General features: G+C 26.5%; 1 protein-coding gene across 1 annotated transcript in view; it reads left to right on the top strand.

Annotated features, from left to right (window-relative positions):
• Positions 1–7,608: 7,608 nt before the first annotated feature.
• The window catches only part of LOC132928490 (carboxyl-terminal PDZ ligand of neuronal nitric oxide synthase protein), a 57,752-nt gene continuing 38,947 nt past the window's right edge, over positions 7,609–26,413 (top strand). Inside the window, exon 1 of the mRNA XM_060993190.1 lies at positions 7,609–8,458. Within this exon, the coding sequence (XP_060849173.1) occupies positions 8,330–8,458 (129 nt within the window). The 5' untranslated portion in view covers positions 7,609–8,329. The remainder of the gene's footprint in view (positions 8,459–26,413) is intronic.

Genomic DNA, 26,413 nt, shown 5'->3' with positions numbered 1-26,413 from the left:
TAGACTTAAGTCTTTTTACTGGGTGTTGGTAAATGTCCTCGTATACTGGGAGGTTTGGGTTTTTTTAAAAATTTTATTTAACAAGAAGTGGGTTGCTATATAAAGGTTATATATATAGTAATATATAGTAGTTATTATATAAAAGAAATCAATAAAAAAAAATACCCAAAAATGTAAATAGTAATTATAGCTAATTCAATCACTAAAGTTGAAGCTAAAATAAATAATAAAAGTATGTATCATTAAAAAAGAAATAGGCAGCAGAAAATTAAAAACATATGATAAAACCTAAACAAAAATATAGTTAACCTTAAATTTTAAAATAATTAGAATGGAATTTTCAAAAGTGTAAAAAGAAATTGCTCTACTTACTTCAGATACATTCAGAAAAAAACCTTGATAGGTCCTTTGACTAAAGCAGATTATTCGAATCAATATTATTTAAATTGTGAGTGGGCATAAATATTTTAATATTATGATAGATTTTCTGAAAGCTTTATGTTTAGATGCGAAAATCCTAAGTTTATATTTTTTTTATAGTTCGTTAAAAAATGTATGAGAAAGTCACTAAAAATATGTGCAATCTGTAATAGTACTAGATGGGACGTATAGATATAACAGTACCTATAACTCTTTGGGTGCCTATTTGTTTTATTAACTTCATCGGAGTATCATTAAATACATCATATCCTGAAAGTCAACCAGACCAGTTAATTTACGAAAATTTGTTGTCCGATGCTAAACTTGTTTTTTATACCTTTTTCTTTCCATTTTCCACTAATTGAGACAAGAAATAGTACAGTTTGAATTACTGACTCATACAAAAGTCTTGTGGGTCTATAAGTTAAATATTTTTTTTTAATTTCTGTGTAAAAAATATGAGAAATTTTATGTTATTTAAAATTGTTTTTTTTTAATAATAAACAAAAATTGTATTATTGATATACATATAAGTCGAATATTTTAAATTACAAAATAATAAATTCTTGGAAAAAAATATTTCAATTACACATTTATTTTTTGTATACACATAATATAGCATAACATTATTAAATTAGGTATAATATTATAATGTATTGTTATTTATATATACCTATAAAATATAATATATATATGAACTGAAAAAAAATTATATATAAGTATTAGGGAAAATAATAAATATATGTATAATAATAAAAGATATATATTATCTAACAAATTAATGGTTTATTATAATATGTAAGGAAAGAAAAAAGACAACATACACGAATACAAATGATCAAATAACAATTTTTTTTATGTACTATATATGTTTTAATACAAAAATCATAAAAAATTATAAATTATTATTATGATCAATATTTTCATCAGTTATCAATATACTAGATAACGAGTTTAGTATACACGTGGTAGTATATTTAGATTTCACTTTTTTTTCGTGACGGTTTGTTAAATTAATTTTAAAACTTATATTATGAAGAATTTCTGAACAATCAACCTTATAATTTAATATTTTAAATAAAAATAAAAATAAAAATTGCATTAAATGCTGAATTATTGTTTGCATATTAAAAAAATCTGTTTGTAACGTTATAAGCAGAATGGAGCTTTAAAGTTTAAAGTTTAAACATAATATTAAAAAAATAAAAACGAAAACAACTATTTTGAATTTTGTTTAGACTTTGCGTTTGTATTAGTATATGGATGGCAAGTAAGAAATGCACAATAAAAATTAGATTGGACTAATGAGTTATACACAATTACTTATGCCGATTTTTTAGAAAATCAAAAGAAAGTTTGTTATCAAATTTAAAATCTAATAGCATTTACTCTTGTTACTCTTAATAAATTAATATTACCTAATAAATTATTACATTTACTAGGTAATTTTATTTTAAAAGAAATGTATTTAAATAAATATACATTTACATCATTGTCTTACATATCATTTGTAATATAATTTAAATAAAGTTGTAATTTTATTGCATTATCGGCTAATAATAAAATACTTAAGCGTGAAATAATTTTGGAATTTTGTTAGTAAAAAGACGAAACAATGAAGGAGATAAATGATATCCTTGTAGACACTGAAAGAATAACCTGAACACGTATATGTGATTAAAAAAATACCTACTTTACTATTTGTGTACTTTGTATGACCTGATACATGAATAAGATGGAATCATGAAATAAGTGGTTAAGCGAACCTATAATGATAAGTTTCAAGATTATTAATTATTAGTATTTGGTTAATCCTATAAAAGTGTTTGATCTACAGATGTATATAATATAATACCAGTAATTTAATTTGAGATTGACTAAAAAAAGATTTCAAAATAAAGTATTTATTTAAACATAGATTTGTAATTGTTATTTTTTTTTTTATCTAAAACCATGTTAGGTGTCTTTGATAACAAATGAAAAGAATGTTGAAGATACTAAAGAGCGAAAGGTGTAATATTTATAATAACGTGTCACTAATACGAGATTTCTTAAAGTGATGATTTGTATATCAGGTAGAAGATATTATAGTATTACATATTACTTGTTGTTTAGAATAGCCGTTATTCAAGCATTTAATTTCCAATCAACAAACTGAGTTTCAATTTTTAAACTTCTTTCAATAACAATTTCTTGGTTTTAAAACCAATATACATTATTCAATCTTAACCGAAATCATTATAATTTATAATATAAATACATCTAATACCGTGAAATAACGCTCTGTAATCAAGTAATTTTATATCCTATAATTTATATTATAACACTATACCAGTTGTAATAAATTTAAAATAATAACCCTTAGATATGCATTTATAAAAATAATTCAAAATGATTGAGCGTTTCAAAATATGTTTTAGTGCTTGGACAAATAATTAATTTATAAATTATGCAGTTCTTGTAGATATTAGTTCATTAATTCAACACTGTTAAATTTTGTTCGAAAGTATTAGATAATTGTGATGTGGGGTGGATATACTGAAATAAAGTTCTGTTCCTTGTATCATTTACATAATACAATATTACAATTTACAATTACACACCTTCTACGAGGTGCTTACTATCACACAGTGTCATTGATCTGTTAATACAAAATTATGGTTAACCATACAGTACATGTATAATATTATAATATGATTTTACTAATTTATTTTAATATATTCAATCTATAGTTTTTTAAAAAAAAATATTCAAATTTTATCAAATAAAAATCAAAAATTGTTACTAGAATATAACTATTATAATGGGCATTCTACGGCCCTTACTATTGGGAAAAAGATTGACCACCGTTCTACACTGTGTATGTGTATAATTTGTTACGATGGAATATTTTTGAATAGTTTAATATGAATTTACAACGATTTATTTTAATTTACTCAATTTGTAGTTAGAGTGGAATATTCAAATTATAGGTTTAATTTAGGAAAACAAAATCGAGTTCAATATATTATTATATGCATATATTTTATTTGTATAATATTATAATCGATACAAGTTACATCGAATAATATGCTTTTAATGCGATGGTGTTTGTTATTTTATCCGGGGATCACTCGATTGTGGCCAAAGAGACCTTTTCTCATTTTTCAAATCCCAATTGTGGCCTGTACAAATTAAGTAGGAAATACTGTTTTTAGTGGTTATTAAAACTACGAGTATATAAATATCCCAATTATTTAGTTTCGCATATTCTTACATATAAATTTAATACATTACATTTAGAAGAGCAGAAAGTACTTGGCAAAAATAAAGCTTTTTATTCCAATAAAACTTAAGAAAACAGATGAAATGTTAGATTATCACAGGCGTAACTAGTTTTTTAAGTTAGGGAGGGCTAGATTCCTAAAAATGTCTTTTAGCAAATTGTTTTTAATTAGATTATTATTTATTGTTTCTATTGGTGTTTACAACTAATTTGAATGATTATTTGTTTATATGAAACATTATATTTTTTATATTGTTTAGGCAAAAATAAAGTTAATACTAGATAATATGTTTATAAGCACATACTTTTACCTAAAAATTCTGGGGGGGGGGCTGAAGCCCACCCAAATCCCCTTATTTACGCATATGTAGATTACAGTTAATAGGACGCGGTTGTACTGTAAGTACAAAAAATAAATAGCTGTTAAAAAAATCATTGAAATTCTAGTATAGACTGTTCTATAATCAATACTATAATGAATATTAATATTTGGTATTATTAAATTTATTTGTATATTTTTTAAGACTTATTAATATTTAAAAGTTGATTTTTTGAGTAATGAAATGTAAATGATTAAAATTATTTTTTTTCCTTTATTTGAGACAATAGATACCTAAGGCACAATAAGCGTATGTGGTTAGAGTAGTATTATTTACAAGTGAAAAACTTGATATGAGCAGTCATCCACTAATGATACTCGTCGATTGAGTTAATTATTATTTATTTATTATTATTTTTATTAAAATTATTAACATTATTTTGTGAATCATTAAGACCATTAAGTATTAGGACGCAAACGACATACCTATTTATATTTGGAACGCAATAGAACTTCTTGAATTTGAGCATCTCCATATTAAAATAATAATTTAAGTGCACTTTTGAAAAAAAAAACAATAAAAATACTAAATTACATTCTTAGTCAAACTTAACGTTGACTGGACATACAATGTACAGTGATTGGAAACGATCTTATAGATTTATAACTTCATTCAGAAATAGATTTTTATACTCGTAAATCAACAAAATGTGGTACTGTATGTTTTTATAATGATTGTTATACTCAGACATTTGTTAACATTATTTTATTAACAATGTAGTCTATGTTTTGAGTTTTTTTTAAATATGTTTCACAATTAATCAAATTCTCCGAATTTTCGCAGCAGTTCGGTATTTGTACATTATTACTTGGAACAGTTGGAACTCTTGTGACAGAGACAGAGACAAACACTACTATTTGATAAACACACTTATACACATACATAGGTTTCTGTGAAAACTATATATAGAGAGTTTACTCTGATCCCATTATCCCAATATTCTTTACAAACGCAACCAGGTGTTCCTACTTCCCAAGGTATTCCCACGAAGAAAAACATATTAAGCTTAGATATTATTTCGTTCTTTTGAAGTTATGATGTTTATTACTTAGGTGTATATTAGAAAACAAAAGTTCATTATTTTAACAACGTTTAATATCAATTTTGTATTTACCAAACAGCATATTAGAAATTTAATTTAAATAAATGTTTTAATATTTAAAATAGTGATTTGTATAAATAAATGTATTGAATTAGTTATTGATTAATATCATACTAGATATTTTTATTTTAATGTCATACTTAAAGTACATAATATATCTATTACGATTTATTTTAAATGATAGATCTCATCCAATGAATGGATCTTAAATGTGCTTATCAATTTATCATAAGCATCTTATGAAATATGAATACAATCAAAAAATATGTTATTTAAACTTATAAATTTATAATTGTTAATTTGTATATTGTATGCTGTTTTTAATAATAATTTTAGTATATAGATTTTTTTTATATTATATATGTATGTTTTTTTAGATATTTCTAATTATATCAACAAAAAACTTGAAAAATTAAAAAAACCGCAAAATATAAAAGATTAATATTATTAGTTATTTAGGATTATAATTAGCGTTAGCTACATCAAGGCCAAAATAATTTACAAAACGTTTCATCTATCATACAATTAGCGATCAATGATGAACTATATCCAAAGAAAACTAACTATGAAAAGAAACCACCATTCAGATTTTAAAACTTCTGGAAGTTGTTGATAGACCATATGCGTTAATGTTTACTGTATAATCATTGAAGTTTCTGATAAACCATTACACAAACATTTTGTGTGAAGTATGGGTGTAAACAAAATATATAAAAATAGTTAGATTAGATAAATGCAGAAAGTGTATAAAAATACAACTGTTTAAAAATGTATTTATTAATGCTATTTAAATTAAGGCAAATTAAAAGTGGTACCTATGACATTTTGGGTTCGTTTCTAAAGTCATAGATGTGCATTAATCTCGTTTTAAATTCAACAACGTCATGGTAAATTAAATGTAAACGTTTTAATGATACTCTCAATGATACGTTTAATAGCTGCTGTACAAAATAAATATTATTGATCTTTCATCTACAATTCTAAAGTAAAATGTGACATTGATAAAAAATTAAATAATTGTGTGTAAATTGTACAAATTATGATTACTTTTTATTAAAAAAAAATAAAGGTTGAGTAGAAATTATATAATTGGATTATTCGGCGTTTTTTGATTCTTATATAATAAAATAAATAATAAAAAAAAATGTATTTTATTATATTTGTATATACACTTTTTATACATATACGTAAATGCATTTAATATAAATGTATAAGTATATAATATTAATTAATAATATAATGAGGGAAATATCCTTTCTAGATCTAGTGAGGATATTATATTCCTTTACAGTTTACTGTTTTATCGAATGTAACTTGTTTCCCACTTGTTGAATTTTTAGCAGCATAATTTGGGGCATATCCTTTGAAATAAAATGATCTTAGTCAGTTCTGGGTTTTGTCGTTTATATTATTCATTTGAATCATTTTCAAACGAATAGCAGAATAGATATTATTATGTAAGTGAATCTAAACAAAAAAATATTTTTCTCCAATAAATTGAATACCTATGTTTATTCGGTTTTTGTTGATATTTTTATAAATTCTTCTTCTTTTATTAAATGTATTTGTAATAATTATGTTTAATGAATGAATTATTGTTGAAGTTATAACAAAGCAATTACATTTATTTAAAAATATTGATAATATAGTATTTTTATTTTTCAGTAATTACTTATAATTAATTAACTGAAGTATAGTTTATTTTTTGTAAAATTTCAATTTATTTACTAATTTATAGTTATTTCTAACATCTTAGAATTAATATATAAGCTCATTTTAGTACATTAAATATTAGTTGCTTGAACTCAATATCTTTAGAAAATAATGATTAAAAAATAAAAATTTGTGATTTTTTCTAATTAATATTTAATTATTATAATAAGTGTTTAGTATATTTACCTAGGGCTAGGGTACATTTTCGCTAGATAAACGCTAGATATACTTTGGCACAAACTATTCTAATAAATAGAAACACTATCGTTTATTAAACTTGAGGTATGAAAACTTCGATAGACGGTTATTATTTTAGAATATAGACTATGATTAACTAAAAATAAAAATAATATATGATATTCTGTTAATTATTTCGTATAACGTATATTCACCAATATTATAATAATAATAATTATAATATTATGAATAGTCAATTGGTTTTAGCCATCTAGGGATATTTATTATTTTTTAATAAGCTGAATAATTTTATAAATAATAAAATAAAATTAATGTCAGTAAGCTAAGCTGAAAGGTTTCATCGTTAGTCGTCAAGGTTTAATGTATACAATTATTGTTTACAGTTTACATACGTGAAATACCGGTGGGAAAAAATAAAACAATAATAATAATAATATTATACGAGACAATCGAACGAGTAAAATACGCGTCTCGTCGTACAGATGGCGATTGCAGTGCATTAGTCATGTGGTTAGTCCATGGGCGACGAGAAACCGTCAGTCAGTGCAGACCAGCGCTCGAATCGTTTCGCTGGTTCCCTACCGTTCCGTTTACCATCCACTCAAACACGTTACCCGCCGTCGCATTAATATTTTCAAATCGAAATTGTTTATCATAAAGGTATATATAATTTTTTTCACGTTTTGTTTTCGTGTTCCGTGTTCTAGATCAAAAACAAAAGAAAAAAGAAAATAATAATAAGACAAAAAAAAAAATTGAAGAAAATACGGTTAAACGACATGGTCGTCTGGTCCCAGTGTTTCGTATTAATAATAGGCCGAGAATGTCCCTTGGGCACAGCTCCAACGTGAAGCCGCCACCGTTGTTTTCGTATTTATCATAACACAATATCTAGATTTTCGTTTAAAATAAATAAATAAAAATAAAATATACGAATTACGTATGTATACGTAGACTGCAGTATATTATACCCGATACACCTACACCTATGGTATATATATATAATATAATACAGTATATTCGCATATATCCGTAATATTATAATATATACATCCGAATCACCGACAAGTCACTCGGACGTTGAATATTGTTTTCTTCTTTGATAAAAATTTAATATTAAAATATTAAAAACGAAATCGTGTGGTTGGTTATTGGAGCTGTATTTACGTTGTAACGCGAGCGCAATTACTACTACTACTACAACTGCTTATAATAGTCGTCATTCGAACCGAAATTCAGCGAATCTGATGCATGGATACGTTGACCAGAAACATGCCGTCCAAAAAGCAGTACAACCTCGTGCCCAACGATGATTACGACACTAGAATACCTATGCATCCGGAAGAGGCGTTCGAGCACGGTATTACATTCCACGCCAAGGTAAGACGACGATTTTTTTATAAATTTTATTTTATTATTCTGTCGATTGCTCCGCCGGTACCTCACTTTATTTGCATAGCAAAACAGCCGAAACTTGAACCGATGAATCTAGCTATTATTGTAATATATGTGTAGTAATAATGGGCTACTCGGGTCTTTTTAATATTAATCAAGTGACGCGTATCTATGTTACAATAGTTCAATTAGCTAGTTATAGACGTTATAAAAGACAGTATACTCAATCGTCGCCTTCTTCCGCATTTTTCATAATCATCATTTTAAATAATTCATTAAAAATATATGTTTATACTTTAAATGAATTTTAAACTAACAGTTCCACGAGTCACAGTTAACGATTTCGTCTATTTGTTAGATAACACGTAAATATAGGTACTTAATTACAACCTGTAACCAAAATTTACCTATTGTAGATATAACGTGGTACCTATGTATGTTTTATACGTTTGCGGGCGAGTAAGACAAAGATAACAAATACGGTCGAGAAGCGTCCTCTTAAAGAACAAAGATAATAATGTTAAGGTTTTGGAGCGGGTTTAGGCACTGAACACCTGCATCATATTATTATGTAGGTAGGTATTGTGACCACTTTTATACCGGATCTGTTATATTAAAATAATTACAACATGCGTCGTATTAGATCACAAAGCCTTTATTTGACTTAATACTTCAATAGTTCAATAATATGAATATTATACACTTTATGATAATATTTCAAAATTATTTTAAATTTGTTTTTTATTCATAGATTGTTTATTTGTTAATATTATTAACTAAATATTTTAAGAACCTCAATATTCACACAGTTATTAAATATTTTAAATGTATTATTTGGCGAGACTTGTGTATGACTTATATGAGTTTATCTATTATGACTAATTGAAACCCTTCAATTAATGAAACTTATAACAGGACATGTATGTAAATTGCATAATTAACGTGATGTCTTTGGAAAGGAGTGAGTGACTCAATGAAATATTTAACACATAGTTAACTTTCCCAATATAGAATAATACGAAGTATTTGACTTAAAAAAAAAATATGTGTTAAATATAAATATCAAGGTATACCTTATTATCTAAGTTAAAGATTGGTTTCACATAAGTTTCATTTCTATTGCATTACTCGGTTATAAAATTGAGCAGTTGATTTAACAAAAACCAGTATTTCAATATTATGTATTTATTATATATAATGAAAAAACGTATACATTTATAATATTGCCTGCATTTTAATTTAGTATAAAATAAATATGAATTTTTATTTTATTAAAATCGTTTTTTTCTTGAATGTACATTTAATAAAAGTATTTCATATTGGATAGTTTATGTTTAATAACATGGTTAGAAACTAAAACTGTTATCATATTCTAAAGAATAATTTAAAGAAAAGTCTTAAAACACACGACACTTGGAAATATTTTACACGATAAATGGAAACATGGACGCATTAATTAAAAAGCCATTAACACTGAGTTAATAGTAGTGCATCATCATTTTATAAACCAGCTGAAAGTAAATAAAGCCAAGCCATATAATTTTACTAACTATTTTAGTGAAATATAAATTTTAAAAAACTAAAATTATTATACTTTTAGAACATTGTTTGGAATCTTATATTTATGATACAATTATAACTTTCGAAAAATAATTTGTGTTTAGGTAGGTAATGAGAAGTTATAAATTCCAAAAAATAATTTGTTATTAAAACTACTCACATTTAAAAAACTAAAAAACATTGAATTCAAATTAAAGCTGAAACTGCTTTAAGTTTCCTACGTAAAGAAGAATTTAAAATTAAAGTTTCCTTTGGTAGAAATAAAATTAACTAGCTACTAGTTAGTATAGTTACTCATATCAAAAACTTTTTATTACCTATATTATATAATATATATGCGTTGCTTTAGTTTTGATTTGAGTATCTGCAGCCCTGCAGGCATACAAAATAATTTTCTTGATAATCATATTTTTATAAATTGAATAAAATCTTTTAATTATTTTATTTAATAGTATAGTATAATATTATCTGTAAAAATTATATTGTCTGATATTTAATTATTTGATTTTTTATATAACGTAAAAACTACTTTAGAAAGGTATATGTACCTTAAAAGGTTTTTTGTTGAGCTATTAAATGAATACTTTATAAGTGCTAAATAGATTTAATTAACTTAAATTAATTAATCAAACAATTTGTCTATAAAAGCAAAAAATTAAAAAAGTCAACCATGTCATATTTTACATGTTTTTTTCATATGTTTGACGAATATCTTTTGCCATTATTCTGCAAGGAAATTGGAACGAGTCAATTAGATATGGTCGAAATGAAAGATTCCAATAAAAATGAGATGATAAAAAAAAACCAAAATAAACAAAGTATTTTTCTACGATTAGATACGGATTTTTCCGAGTGAAAATTTTCACCATTCATGAAACACCGCCAAAGGAGCCACGAAATATGGGATGGATGGAAATAACTTATATATAGCCACTAAGAGTGACGAGAGAAAGTGCGTTGAATGGCGCGCTTTTAATCGCGAAATGTGAGATCTAAAATATTTTTAAAAATATAATATTATTATTGGAAAGAACGGGAATTATAGAAAAATAAATAAATCGGTCGGCTATCTGAGTAACTGGTTTTGTTTTCAAGGTAAATCGTGTATATATTATTCGTTTATCAACTTTTCATAATATCATTATTATTTATGTCGTAAACTTCGAAAATCCTCACAGGTAGCTATTATAATTATATGAATCATTCAATCGATGATGTCACTGTGATGTAAATGAGTGTACGTAGACTCACTAATATGATTTATAAGTAATGGTACACTTGGATTAAAGCGTGTCATCACGGTTTTTACTGTTATTATTAACTTGGTGTGATGAAAAATGTCCTATATAAATGCCTATATCACATTTCTTAACACAGGTTTAGTGGGGTTTCGGTGTGCAGAACAATCATATTACGTTTCATTTCCATTGACACGCTAAAATGTACTTTAATTGGATTATTATGAACTATAATGATATTGTATACAAACGCATGTTATAGTGGATGTAAAGGCACCCCTAAAACTTTTTAATGATCTAATTTCAAACGATTTCAACGCTTCACCTAATAAAACATTGTTTGAAAAAAATTTCAAATAAAAAAAAATGAAAATTATTATTATTAAACGAATATGATAAAATGAGATGCACGAATATCATAACATTATTTTGCTTTTAATTTTTTACATATACATATTGCATTGTTATTGTTATAACTTCTATTAAAATTGTGCTACTTACCAGAATGCATTTGGCCATAACTCGCTTTAGACACGTGAGGAAAATATAATCGGAATCAATTATACCGATTGGTTGAGTCATATATGAAAATCGATTTTTTTGATCAAATAAGTGATTGACCTTCTTTCAATACTGGTATAATATTACTTTATAATAGTAGACTTCAGTAATGACTCAACCCTGTTACGTATCATCTATTTTCAACCACAAACATTACCCTTTTTTTACGCACTACTTTTAGACATGTGTGACTTCCGTTTTTTTCCTCTTTCTGCGTTTGGAAAAAATCGCCAACAAACCGTGGCATGAGTATAAAGATGCTGAATTGAAAAGTACCGATGCGAATCAAGTCTATATATATATATAATATATTGAACTCGAAGGGAAAAAAATCGTCCGGGACGTTGAACTACACTATATAGCATGAATAATGTACAAGTATCTGAGACAAAGACATTGATTTTGATGAAACCACGCGTGGTTGTTTTTCGATTTAGGATTACGAAATGACCGACCGGAATGCCGTACCATACACGTGATTACTGATTACCGAGTGTTCTTTTCCTCTCTTCCATACTAGTCTTTTATTCTCGGTACATCTCGTGTACGTGACTGCCGTTTATGTACGCAGAACGGGGTTGCTGAAGGTCAATAACACGGGACAAAGATTTCTTATTATTATTACTTGGTGGTATACAATGTGATATGTTCGAGTAACCCACTATATGCTTATGATTTGAGCTGCGGGAGAAAAAAAATTAAGACCCGTAGCCTATCCCAGTTGGGAATATTTAAAGTTCTTTTTATCGGACAATTTTTTTTCTTTATTTAAAACTTTTACAATATGCAATGCTTTACAATAAATAAAATATTGTAGTAATCATTAATAGATAGCTTGAAAACGCGTAGTTGTGGGGGGGGGGGAGGAGAATTACTTTTCGGTAATATCATATGACATGGATTTATATCGATCTAGATTTTATTCATGTGGTATTTTTGAAATCTCATCGCCGTCTTAATCATATTTGGGGCTCACCAGGTAAACTATCAAGAGTATCAGCTACTAGCCCTTTAACTAGTGGATTTGAGTGGATACACACTATATAGGCGATTTAGCAAGTTTTGATTGCAAGCGTCTGTATTATAGTACATAATAACTGTCACAACGGTGACGATAAATATTTTGAGGTCATTGTGTAAGGTTCAATTGGATACAAAGTAGGGTGATTAGTGTGAGGATTTTAGATAGGAATTTTTGGAGCTTTATAATATTTGATGGATTTGCTGAGTTTTATTGCATAGGTCTATAGTGATTAAAGAAGGAGCTATCGAATGTTTTAAATAGTTTATTATTTAAGTGTCAGGAAATTGAATTACTTTATTTCTTTTTGGATGATTTTAAGAACGAATTAGAAATTGAAATCAACTACTCAGTGGTTGGTATATTTTATTATGAATATAAATGAAAAAAGACAGGTTAGTAGGTAACAAGATGACCACTTTAATGTACAATAAGTTTTGAGAACAACTCAAACTAAGTAAGTCACAATAATGGACGTGTCAAATTTAAATTCAATGATAAGCTATTGAATTTACCAATTCGATTCTGAGCAAGGACGATCTGTCAGTTTATATTACTAAATAATATATTTTATGATATATTTATTTATATTACTATTATAATAATTTATTTTATTAGTAATAATGAGGTAGGCTTAATTAATTTTAACCAAATACATTACATTAAACATTTATTATGTTGTAAATATTTAATAATTAGAATAGTATATATTTATATCATTATTATGTAATACTGATTTACCGTTAAACGGTATGAATAGCTTCGTGGTATAATAGAAAATAGTTTAAAACTACTATAAATATTTTGAATATTTTTCATCAATTATAGAAAATAATAATTAAAGTAACAGTGGAATGATCCCAGTTTACAATCAACGCTTTAATTTATAACTAAAAAACTAAAATTGTTTGATGATAAATTGTTAATTTATGCATAAATATACAATTTCGTTAACATTTAAATCTCAGACGCTAAAAAAAATATTTGCGAAATTGCGTTACACTTTTTTTTTTTATAAGTTTTGCAAAAAAAAATTATATGGAATCTTGTATTAATTTTTAAACTTCAGGTAAAGTAATACAAATTTGTGATGCATTTCATAGAATAAAATAATTTTGAAATTGTTGTGATTTAGAATAAATTGTGACTATATGTATTTTAGATAATTTTTAATTGGAATATGAATAACCTTATATTAAATTTTTAAGAGTAACCTTAAAACAAAAATTATACCATATAAATTGAAAAAAATCTATCTTTAGTACAAAATATTTTAGTCTAGATTTATTCATTTTTGTTATAAAATAAAATAAAAATATGGTTTATTTGCGTAAAAATTTCCGTTTTTTCTTAGTTTGTGTTGTAATTTTTTTTATATGGGACATTTTTTACATCCCTCTTATCCACAACCTAAGTATCAACTCGATCTTATTTTCTAAGAAATCTTGTTAAACATTTTAGCGTTTTTACTGCTCCAAAAGACGATGATAGACAGAAAAATAATAATAAAAAAGCACACATCACTGTAAAATCAATACATTCATCACCATTCTGAATCGAAAAATTGTATTAAACGAATTTCTTTATGTTAAAATTTAAAATGGTTCTGAAAAGATTATGTATGGGTATTGGGTTTTTTTGTGGGTGTGATAATATTTGTTGGAATTGCTTGTATATATAAAATATAATTCTAGTATTATTCGTACTTTATATCATAAATAAATAATAATTTTATATATAAATAAGAAGTAGAATAAAGTATTATTGCTTCAAGTATAGAAAAGTTTATATTTTGACAACTCGTTATAGTCAAAATATAAAAACTTTTAAAAGAAATCTTTGTTTGTAACAATAATAATTGAATAAAGTGTTTAAGTATATTCTACAAATAGATAATCTCAAAACGTTAACTAGATTTTTTTGTTGAATATTTTTCATATGAAATTTAACATTTCTTTATTATGTTTTAAACTTTACGTATCCAATGGCATTAAAAACAATTGTATGACACATATTATTATACTATATTGCGTTAGGTAAATTTAATAGTTATTTCAAATATTAAAGTTGACTTAATAAATATATAATTTAATCGTTAATATTATGTGTCATATATCATAATACACTGAAACTTGTTCTGCGCCGAACGCTTGCATGTACATAATAATGTCCTGTACATTTATGTATAACCGACATTGCGCGTGATATGTAAATTTGATGTTTCCCTATAAATACTTATTCTTTGTTCCAATTGTATATTACTTGTTAGTATAAGTGAAATTTGATAATGCGTTTGATAGGCACGTATAGTAGACCACTTTTCCATCGAATATGCCATTAAAACATCATTAAGACATGCGTCTGAAATTCGTCAATTAAAAATCGTGTTTACGTGTAATAAACAAACGGATTCCGATCTGAACTCGAAATTCCAGGCGGTGTTTTCTATCCATATCGAGGTAATCGAAATCCATCAAGCGTGTGTGGGGAGGCGGTACACACGGTCGAACGGCTGGCACACACAAACACACGTGGAAATGGATGTGCGTCGTTCGAGCGGACGTCGTCGTCCCGTGCGGTATTTCGCCGTAAATAAAATTAATGGGTTTCGTTCGAGTTCCGATATCCGCGGACGACGGTTTTTCTATACGTAAAAAAGCGATTGTCGCAGGACCAAAATAAAAAAAAACAAACTACACATACCTCTATAGGTACCTTTAGTATCATTGCAAATATAACGGGAGCACATGAATCACGCGGATATGATAGATATACGATTATATGCGTGCGAATGGACCTAAAAAGACCACGCGGGAACCGTGACGACAAAAAACGATCAGCTGATACTCATAATATTATTATAATAATACTTGGCGTCCTCCGAGAACGCTGAATAATAATTAATTCGTTCTAGTATATCGAGTGTTGAATAAAATGTTGTACTTTCGCGCGCAAAAGAACGACCTCACCTCCTGAAACGATTGGGTCTTCGTCAAATAACGCAATGACGTCTCGGCGGTGGCGGCGAAGAGGAATGCCTTTGCCTCTTAAGTTTTTTTTTATGTACAACTCCGTCGCCGGAAAAGTTTATGTCGTCATCGAAGGCGATTTCGATCGGGGCCCGCACATAACTGAAAATCATTGTGACATCGACACTATGACGGCAGCGTCTCGTTTCTGTACAGTATTATGGTAGTATATGCATATACATGTATGACGATATGCGCAATGCAGACGGCAGCTGCAGCCTGTGCATGAATGGTTTCGTTGTGTTTTTCTTAATAACAACGTACTTTATTTATATATATATATATTTATTTTCATAATTTACCGTCGTCGTAGTCTTAGCGGTTAGTAAAGTGTATATTATGTATATAGTATGGACGTATAGTATAACATTATAATGTTCGGCGTGCATTAGTACCTATATAGTAGTATATCGAAAGCGGTGGACGATTCAAGGTCATTCCACATTCCCCGGAGCCGGAGGACGTATATAATACATAAACGCCCGGGCACCACCATCGCACGTGTAATATGTGCGTGTGTGTGTAATATTATGTATAATATTATCGTTGTAACAACCACGACTGAGTCGCCGACACTCTCCCGACCGAGAGACCGAGTCGTCGTCATCGCCGGTGTGGGATATAATAATATATATTATACCGTCGGTGCAGGACAAGCGCGTGTGCATCGATGGCGTCGTTGCACCGAAAAAACTAGAAAGAGACGACGAGTGAGTTAAAGGGAGAGAGAGATATGCGCAGCCCGTTTTATAATATGCTGCCTACCGGCTATTATTTAAGGTTAACTACGACTCCTACATAATATTATTATTATTTTAATCCACGCGTGCTGGGTCATCCACAAAATATTTTTGTTTGTAGTAAAATCCTACAACGTGTGTTTAAACCGATAGAAGGTCAGTGTACCGTTCTCCAGTGACAGTTTTCGAGAAAAAGCCCGGCAGGATAACTTTACAATAAGGATTGATTTTTCAATACGGTTTTCGTGGACCTTTAACGATAAAAGATCGTAAACATTTTCCCGCTTTTCATATATTATCTTATAATTTATAATAACTAGTATTTAATATGTTACAATATATCCTATGTTTTCAGTGTAACGATTGCCATCTATCGACATCGTACATAGTTACATCAGTAACATTAGTTTTTTTGCTCAAATTTATCTACTATTTACTATATTATTTAATATTTACACAACAATTTTATCAAATGATGCGTTTCGACAAGCACATCGGGTATATTATGTTAAGTATGTTAAGACTATAGTCGTATTATAAGCACAAAATTCGTGATGATATATTTACAAATGTACCATTCGCATTAAACGATTCAAATAGTCGTATAATAATTTTGTTTTTAAATAATAATTATTTTATTGTACATTTGAAAATCCATCCTAAGTTTTCTGTTTGGACGAAGTTTCAGTTGGTGACAGCCAACCCTTTCATCATACTTTTTATATTATCAGTCGTGTAATTCCTTCTTTGTATATTTCACAGACGCAGGCATGCAATACTCTAATCAGCATAATAATAATAATAATAATAATAATAATAATAATAATAATAATAATAATAATAATAATACCACAATATAACTAATCGAATCCACCGGGTGCTCGTGTAATACCGTCGGTATCAAGTGCACACGTGCAACGGTGTGCGTTTACTAATATTCATGTCGAAATTAATAACATGCCGTTATAGCATTGCCGCCGCCAAGTGCCAGAGGAATAGTCTTCCTACTCCCGAGTAAGAAGGTACATAATAAATAATAATAATAATATAGTTGTTTTGTTTCCTCCTTCATGGAACGATAACTATTTAATATTACAGACTATTAAACCGTGTTAAACGAAAACGGTAATAATACATCGAACGCTCCATAGAAAAGGCACTATAATAATATTGTACGATATTATTATTAGGTAACTACCTATCTACGTATTTAAATTACTACGTAATTTAATAAAATAAATCCAAGTGTATTTTTTTAATATTATTCTTCGAATAATTTTAATATTTTCGATTAGTTATGAGTTTATGACGTACAAACACAATTACTTAAAAAATATATTTATTGAAAAGTATAGTTTGAATGTTTTAAAACTCGTCCGTTCAAATTACTCTGCATGTTCTTCATTCTATGCCATCGTTTGATCAGGTATGCAGATTGCAATTACCACATTTTGGGGCTATAATTGGGGGAGTAACCAAATTGGTTCCCGTTTGGCCGAATTGGTTCCCGTTTGCGATAATTTGTGTTCGTTTTGAAAGCGGTAAGTAGAGTCCCGGTTATAAAAAGGTAGTAGTCAATAGGTAAATTGGGTTCCAACTATAAACCATTGGTGCAACTATGTATAAAATATTAAAACTTTAATATTTTGTATTTATAAAATTTACTTTTGAATAATTCTGTTTTGTGGACGAACTATTACAAATACAGTTTGAGACACATAAAGTACAATACATAAAAAGAAAATTACGTTCGGTAAAGAAAAACACTTAAGGGAACAAATGAAGAATAACTCGTATGCTAATAACGGGATAGTCGACTTATTACCTTCAAAGAAATGGTCGAACTGCACTCGGGTAAAAATCAGGTAGTTGTTGAACGGCACTCGTTCAAAAAAAGAGTTAAAATGGAAAAAATGTGGAAACTTGTTACAAGTCGAACGTGTATAGTGAAAACCTGTTAAAAATATTATAAATCTTTTGTTTACGAACACTACGGGCTACCTATTTAATAGCATTAAATATTAGTTCGTTAATGTAATTTAGATAACGCAGACAATTATATTGTCGCCAAAAATTGACAAAAGAATCTAACCTAATTGGATAATAAATAGTTATCAATAAAAATATAAAATTAATACTTATATTTTATACCGTGTACAATTTAGACCTATGTAAACTACAATTAGTACATACTTTTATGTCGTTAAGTAAATATGAACAATTTAAAAATTATTAAAAGTGAATGAGGCCGTGAATTAATTGTGTACCAAAGTTATGCATTTTACAAAGAAAAACGTGTAAATGATGTTGTAGGTACCCATCGTGGTTGTTTTTCAAAACTATATCTAGATGAATTTTCTACAGTTATTTTTCGGTGTGAGTTAATACATAACCATGAAGAACCACTTAATTTACCTCGGAAAATGATTACCCCTTCAAATGCATCAGCATTTTATTAAAATACTTCTTTGAGTCTAAGTGTAGTTCGACCATTATCTTTTTTAAACCCAAGTGCAATTCGACTAAAATAAGTACAATTCGACCATATTAAATTTACCAATCTCCCAAATTTGAATATATATTTTTAGATTCGAAGGCATTCCATTATAATAAGTCCTTAGGCCAGAATATTTTCAACTATTTATTATTAGGACTTTTATGGAGATGATGTGGAAAGAACCGGTCGTCTTAAGATTATTTTATTCGTTTAAAACTTATATTACTGTATATGCCTAAGTAGGTAGTAAGTATTAAATTCTAATAAATTATACAATATTATAGAAATTATTTAAAAAATAATATGTATTATATACATTTATATTATTGTATAGTTAAGTATAATAGTTTAAGCTATTCAGATACTTTTTTGAATACAAAATAATTTTTTTTTTATAAAACTTCCCCTTTTAATGAACGTATAGAAAGTTAATTTACGTTTTATAATTACAAATGTTGATAATTAATACAATAAAAAATTTAGAATTTAATTTTTAGTTATGTTTATGATAATCACATAAATAATTTATTCTATATTTGTCAAATTAACTTCATAATTAGTATTCACAATTAAAATAAAGATTGCCGGAAAATTGTGCGAGTTTAATGAACTACCTTTGTTCTATAAAATAAAAACAAAAATTATCAAAAATCCTTTAGAAAAATAATGATGGCAGTTTTTTAAAAATAAATATATAATAAGAGCTTATATAATATATATAAGCTCAAAAAGCCAAAATAATATCAATATATTATAAGAAAACGTTTGTAGGTATAAGTAGTTTTACTGTTGATTATTTTGGAATTCTGAATAAATAATAAAAGCCATTCGAGAATATAGATAATGGCAAGTCGTTTTGTAGCATTATGACGATTCAAAAAAAAAATAATAATAATAGCGGAGTTCGATGTTTAAAGGTCGATTTATCCTTTTAACTTCCGGAGACGTTAAGTAACCAATGGGTATACGGGGGAAAACTTTGTAAGGTGATATAATCAGGTTATTGGAAACAATTTATCCATTTATAATGATTAAATAAAATAGGTTTCTGTAATTAAAAAACTTTTTAGCAAAGTCTAGTTTGGCAATATTAGGATTTATAGATTTCGATAAATTATTTAATAATCTTACTTTTTCCCGTCGTAAAATCAAATATATATTATCCTATTATAAATTAACAATATTAAATTATATAAGATTTGTAAATTTGATATAAAAGAAAATAAGTTTTTCTAGGAAACATTAACATAATAAATACCTATAGAACAAATAAATAAGAAAAATTACCCAAACTAAATGCTGACGTAGAATTTTATTTCCCAGGAAAGTATATTTAACATTTATAAGTTTCACGAATCATGGTGATTACTGATTAGTAATTAAATTTAGTAAATAAGAATTATTTTACATTTCTTTTTATCATTAGATATATTATCATAGAGTATAGACGGTATAAGTTTTGTTTTAACAATGTTATTCTCTTCACCCCTTCTGTTTTTACTTTTTTCACACATTTACTGATACTTTATGATTTTTATAATATGGCACAACACATAATATATGTGAAATATATTACATGTTATATCAAAGCAATAAAAGTGTTGATTAGTTGGTATCTGCGCAATAATTTAAAACGATTTGTGTATGTTAGTCGATAATGAATAAAGTACTAACCAATTTTGTAAGAAGAAGTGAGTGTTTAAAAAGTTTCTTAGACGAAGTCCATAAATTGAATTTGAGTATATAATATGGTAGTATAATTTATAGATATGAAAATTTTCAGTTATCTTTAAAAAAAACCATTTTAATGACTTAAATTAGTGGTCTATAATTATAAAAAGTTTAACTATTATTATAATAAACATATAATTATATTACATATTTTGATGTTTTTAAGTATATACTAAAATTAAATACAAGCTTATTCAATGATAAATATTTTAATATGTTAAACATCTTATTTTGTAGGGTTATTATGCTATCCGGTTCTTCAAATTTTTAAATTTTATTTTATGGACAAGTCTTCTCCCTGATTATAAATCTTTAGTTCAGTTTTTAAATAATATTAATACGATTAAAAAAAATAATTTGTAAAAATACTTAAATAAATTAAATAATGATGTAGAACAATAACTAAGTAGGTACTATGGTTAGGTACATGGTTAGACCTATGATACTTGTTACATGCGTTTTCGTTTATTTATTTTTACTTATTTCATACAGATTTGACGGAGGTTAAGAATCAGGAGGCGTGCGTGGGAAGGGGAGTAGTTAACCAGTAGCGGCACCCCAGTTATACCTATTTATAACTAAATATATATTCTTAATTAATATAGATACTAATTTTAACATGACTTTAATTTAAATAATAAAACTTATAGGTTTATTTAAAATGAATTAAGTTGAGTTAGGGTAACTAGATAGTATATCATGTGCTGCAGATTTTATTTTATCATTCAAATTTATCTAGTATGCAAATATGTTAGTAAGATTCTTTAAATTATATAAGGTTAGGTAATTATATTATCTTAGAAATGATTATAATTCAAATAATATATCTCATTTATCAAAAATAAATATAAACGTGTTTTTATGTATCGTGTACCGTGTATACTGTATAATATATCATTTGTTTTCTGTCATAATTTTCATGGTATTGTAGAGTTCACAATGTAGACATTTCAATAAATTGATGTAAATATTGTATGCAGTTATTACATATGTAACACTGATTACATAGACATAAAGTTTGACATTAGAACATGAAGGTTAGAAAATAAATCTATAGACAATTTGATATATTATCCATGACTATTTTTATTTGGCAATTCGTTCCAATAATTTGATCAAAATAAGGTTAAAAATATAAAATTACGCTAGACTACTCTGTAGTAAACAGTTAACTTATATATAGTCAAAATAACCAAAAATATAAAAAAAAATATAGTTCAAAGTGAATTCAAACTTCATGGTTAAACAAATCACATCGAAGTAACTTAAGTTAAACATTTTAGTTGCGTAATTCCAGCGTGTTATAAGTTTTAATAAATTATTGTTTTAATATTGATATTTGTAAAAAAAAACAGTAGTTATCATTAGTTGGTAACTTTATATGAATGCTCAATAGGTAATATTGTTTCTAATATTTTTTCAAATTATTGAATTTTTTTTTTTCACAAAATATGCATATTATGGAATTAGTTTTTGATTTATTTATTTATTACTATTGTTCACTTTTATCAATATTGTGATTTTATATCTTATGTATGTTTAAATTCTATACATTAAAATAACGAAAATATTTAAGCTTAAGAAGTAGATTATATTATTATTATTATTGACATTTTTTTTTAAAAGTGGTCAACATAAATTTAATACGACGTTAGGTATTTTAGTATGCGAATATAAATTGATAATAGTTAATATTTTCTAAAATTTAAGTTAAAAAAATATTATACATCAGTTCAGGTTTTATCTTTTACAACTAAATTTAAATAAAATCTACCCATAAATTAAGTAAATGAAAAATCATTTTTACCGGTTTTAATTATTTTTTTTTAATTTAACAAAATGGAGGAAAATAATATAAAATCTCATTATACAGGATATGTTCGAGGATTCGTATGTTTTTCAATCTCCCTAATACTGGTAAATCGACCTTATTGAATGTCGTTTGATATACTTTCAAATGCTTTACCGGATGAAAGGAAGGTATTATCATGTACGCGTATAATAAACTCGAGAGCGTAACGTATACCCAACATGCACCTTATTTTATTTTTTTGTCAACTTTTAGTCAAATAAGATATTGTAATATTATTTTCTATACCTTCTATTTATGCATCTACATTTTCACCACAATATTTTTCTACCTACTTGAACGCCATCGTCCCATGTACAATTCTTCCATTGTTCACCGGGCGTTTTTCATAACATCAGAACGGTTCATTGTACACAATCATTATACCCAGGATAGCGGGGTGAAGGACTATAAATAATAATAGTAAATCCAAAAAACGCATTACCCTCGGCTAGGTAAGGTAAAAAAAAAAAAAAATCATTATTCGTATACGTATAATATGATGTCGGTATAATATATAGCATGGATATCAAGCAGTATATACATTATATACGTGATATAGGTATAATTTGATATTTGGTATTGGTAGATATATTATGTAAAAATACTTGTGCACACGTGTCGATCTCAGTAAAACGTTCACAGTCATAGGTACTTGACAAAATACGAAATAAAAGAAAATCTAGCTAATTGACAATAAATCGAAAATATTACTAACAAAGACTTTTAATTAATTACTGTGTTGAAGGATTCGACAACAGCGAATCCTTACGGGGCCGAATCACCTGCGTGTGTGTAACTTTAAACTACTGTTGTGGCAATAATAATGATGATAATAATGATAATAATAATAAAAAAAAACCACAATATAGGTACACAACTACACAATAGGTAGGTACGTGTTTATTTGCGAAATTCAACTTAAAATTTCCTGTTTGTATTTATAATACAATGTAAAATCATTTCTAAATTACATATCTTACGATTGATAATATGATGCATAAGTTTAATTTTTATATAATGAATATAATACATTCATTTTATAAATTGTTCTACCATCATGAACCTTTATTCGAGTATTGTAAAGCTCAGAAATATTATTGAATCCAATTAATTGTGCATAAATAATAAATTAAAATCAATAGTATTTTATAGTATTTATTTATATTGAAGTTGAGAACAAATCCGTGTATTTTTTGAAATTTTTAAAGTGAATTCGTTTTATTTCTTTTTTAATCTATGTTGTAAATCTTTTGATAATTTCAACGGTTCTATATTAAAAATGGTTTCCTTTTTATTTTTGTAGCTATTTGTCGTGTATAAAGAACCAACAGAACACATATTATGTGCGTTTTATTAGTTTTTTGAAGAATAGACAGAGACTGAGAAAAATAATATGTTGGCGATTCGTTCTCTTAAAAATAAATTGTTGGTTTGATATTATATGTTAATATTTTCATTTCCGTTATACTATGTTATTATATATGATTATATAAATTTGAGTAATAAAACTTAATTAAACATTTGACGGAAAAACTTTGAAGTTGATACTTTAAGCGAAAAAAAAATATTTTGAATAATTCATCAGAAAAGTCATTACAATTTAATTGTTTTATCCAGTTGGTCTCCTTTGAATCTATTGGTATACTCATTAAAAATAAGAATTAATGATTTTAATTTATTAAATATTATTTATTTCTCTATGCATTTTATGTAAATTTGGTTGTGATTCGTTTGTTACATCAACTTGGGATATTTAATATTTATAATATTATAATCGTTTCAACATTTTTTTGGTAGATAATATGTGTGAAATTGTGTATACAATATATCTAATTTGTGATATTTGTAGACATTAAAAGCTTAAGATACTTGTATTTAAATAATTAAGATCCTGTATTAGATAGTTTATAATCATTAAGACTGCAATTTGGAAGTATGTAGAACAGATTATTGTGTAGAGATCGATTAATTAAGTAAGTTGGTTTTATTGAATAATCTTTACTGAATGTTATTTTATCATTTATTAATCTTATGTCTGTGAATAATTATTATAAGGCTATGTATATTATATATTTCTAACTGAACTGCCTTTCAACTTAACGGTTCTTGTTGGTTAACAGATGAGTTTGTTAAAGACAATTTGACTAATGATCAAAGTGTTGGAGAAAATTATTCAAGTGTTTGGTACTCCCCAACTTCCCAATTCTCAGCGAAATTGTCCGAAGTTTTGCTGGTTGAAATTATACGCCCCATAGTGAGGTGTAGAACAGCGAAGTTTGATGACGTGAGGACCTCTAAAATATCAATATTCCTACCAGTTTCCGCATGAACGGTTCTTTACCACCACAGTTGTTGACAGCACCAATGGGCCCTTTCTAGACAGATAAAATAAAATATGTAGTTATTATACCTATCCTATAAAAAAAAATACTTTGATTAATGTCTCCAAGTTGTATACATTTTAATAAAATTAAATGTTTCATCTTCCATGAAATGTGGACGTTTCGTGTGTTATGTTTTCGGATCAATGGCATGGATGTAATTTCAAATGAAAAACAACCCAAAACTTTTTTCCCGCACGAGGTCATTCTAAAAAAACGATAGCTAAATACATTTTTGATGGTATGAAATATTTTACAAATATTTGTACATTTTTAATTGTTATATATAATTTTAGGACATTAGTAAGTTTGCTAAAACAAGTAAAAGTTTTTGGTAACCAAATAGATTTAAATAAAAAACGATTTAAACTTGCAATTTAAAATTCACAAAAAAAAAACTAACAACATTTTTTTTAATAATTAATAATTTAATGTATAGACGGTTAAAAAAAATTAAATTATGTTTTCAATAATATTAATAATACGTTTATTTTATTAAATTAAACATAAGGTATAATTAATAATTATATCCTGTTTAAATATATTTTAAAGTCTTCATACATATAATAACGACGTGGAAATCATTAACAAATAAATCGTATCCTGTATGATAACTAAATATAATAATATAGATTATCAATTATCATAATCTATGTATGAATATAGGGATTAATTTGTTACTTGTTTTGAAGTTCATATTGTTTTCACTTTTCAGTAACAAAACAAACGGGATTATAACGCCATTGTTTCTATTTCATAGTGAAAAATGTTTTACATTGTATTGTGCTTTAATAAAGAACGGAACTAAATGCAATCTTTTAAAATATTGCAGGTTAGGCTCACTTCATGTATGTTTTTAATACATCTTAAATTATATTTTACGAATTGTACTTGTATATATTGTTATTATATAGTGCGTATTACTAGATAATATCTTATTAGGTTTTAAACTGTACAAAGGATTTATTGATTTTAAATGATGCGTGGTTTTATTTTTAATATTGTTTGTTTGAATAATATAAATATTATGTCTTTTAAGTGATTTTAGTTTGAAAACTAATAAAACTAATAATACTTTAATTAAAAATTAAAAAGTAAACATTGCTATTTGCTTCATTCTGACTAGGTTAATTACAATTTAAAAATCATAGCAACTTTTTTTTATGAGTAACACTGTTAAGTTTCAATTTGAAGATTATTAGTAAACTAAGTTATACGTGAATTTTGAAACCCTATCAATCAATTTTTGTGTTCAGTTGATTATAAATCGTAATTAACGGTTACAAAAAAAAAAAAAAAATCGTACAATCAAAATCATTACATTATACTT

This window comes from Rhopalosiphum padi, chromosome 4, assembly GCF_020882245.1.
Source record: "Rhopalosiphum padi isolate XX-2018 chromosome 4, ASM2088224v1, whole genome shotgun sequence".
In the NCBI taxonomy this organism is placed as follows: Eukaryota; Metazoa; Arthropoda; class Insecta; order Hemiptera; family Aphididae; genus Rhopalosiphum; species Rhopalosiphum padi.
Note: the sequence above shows the minus strand (reverse complement) of the source record. Positions and strands in the feature narration are given on the sequence as shown.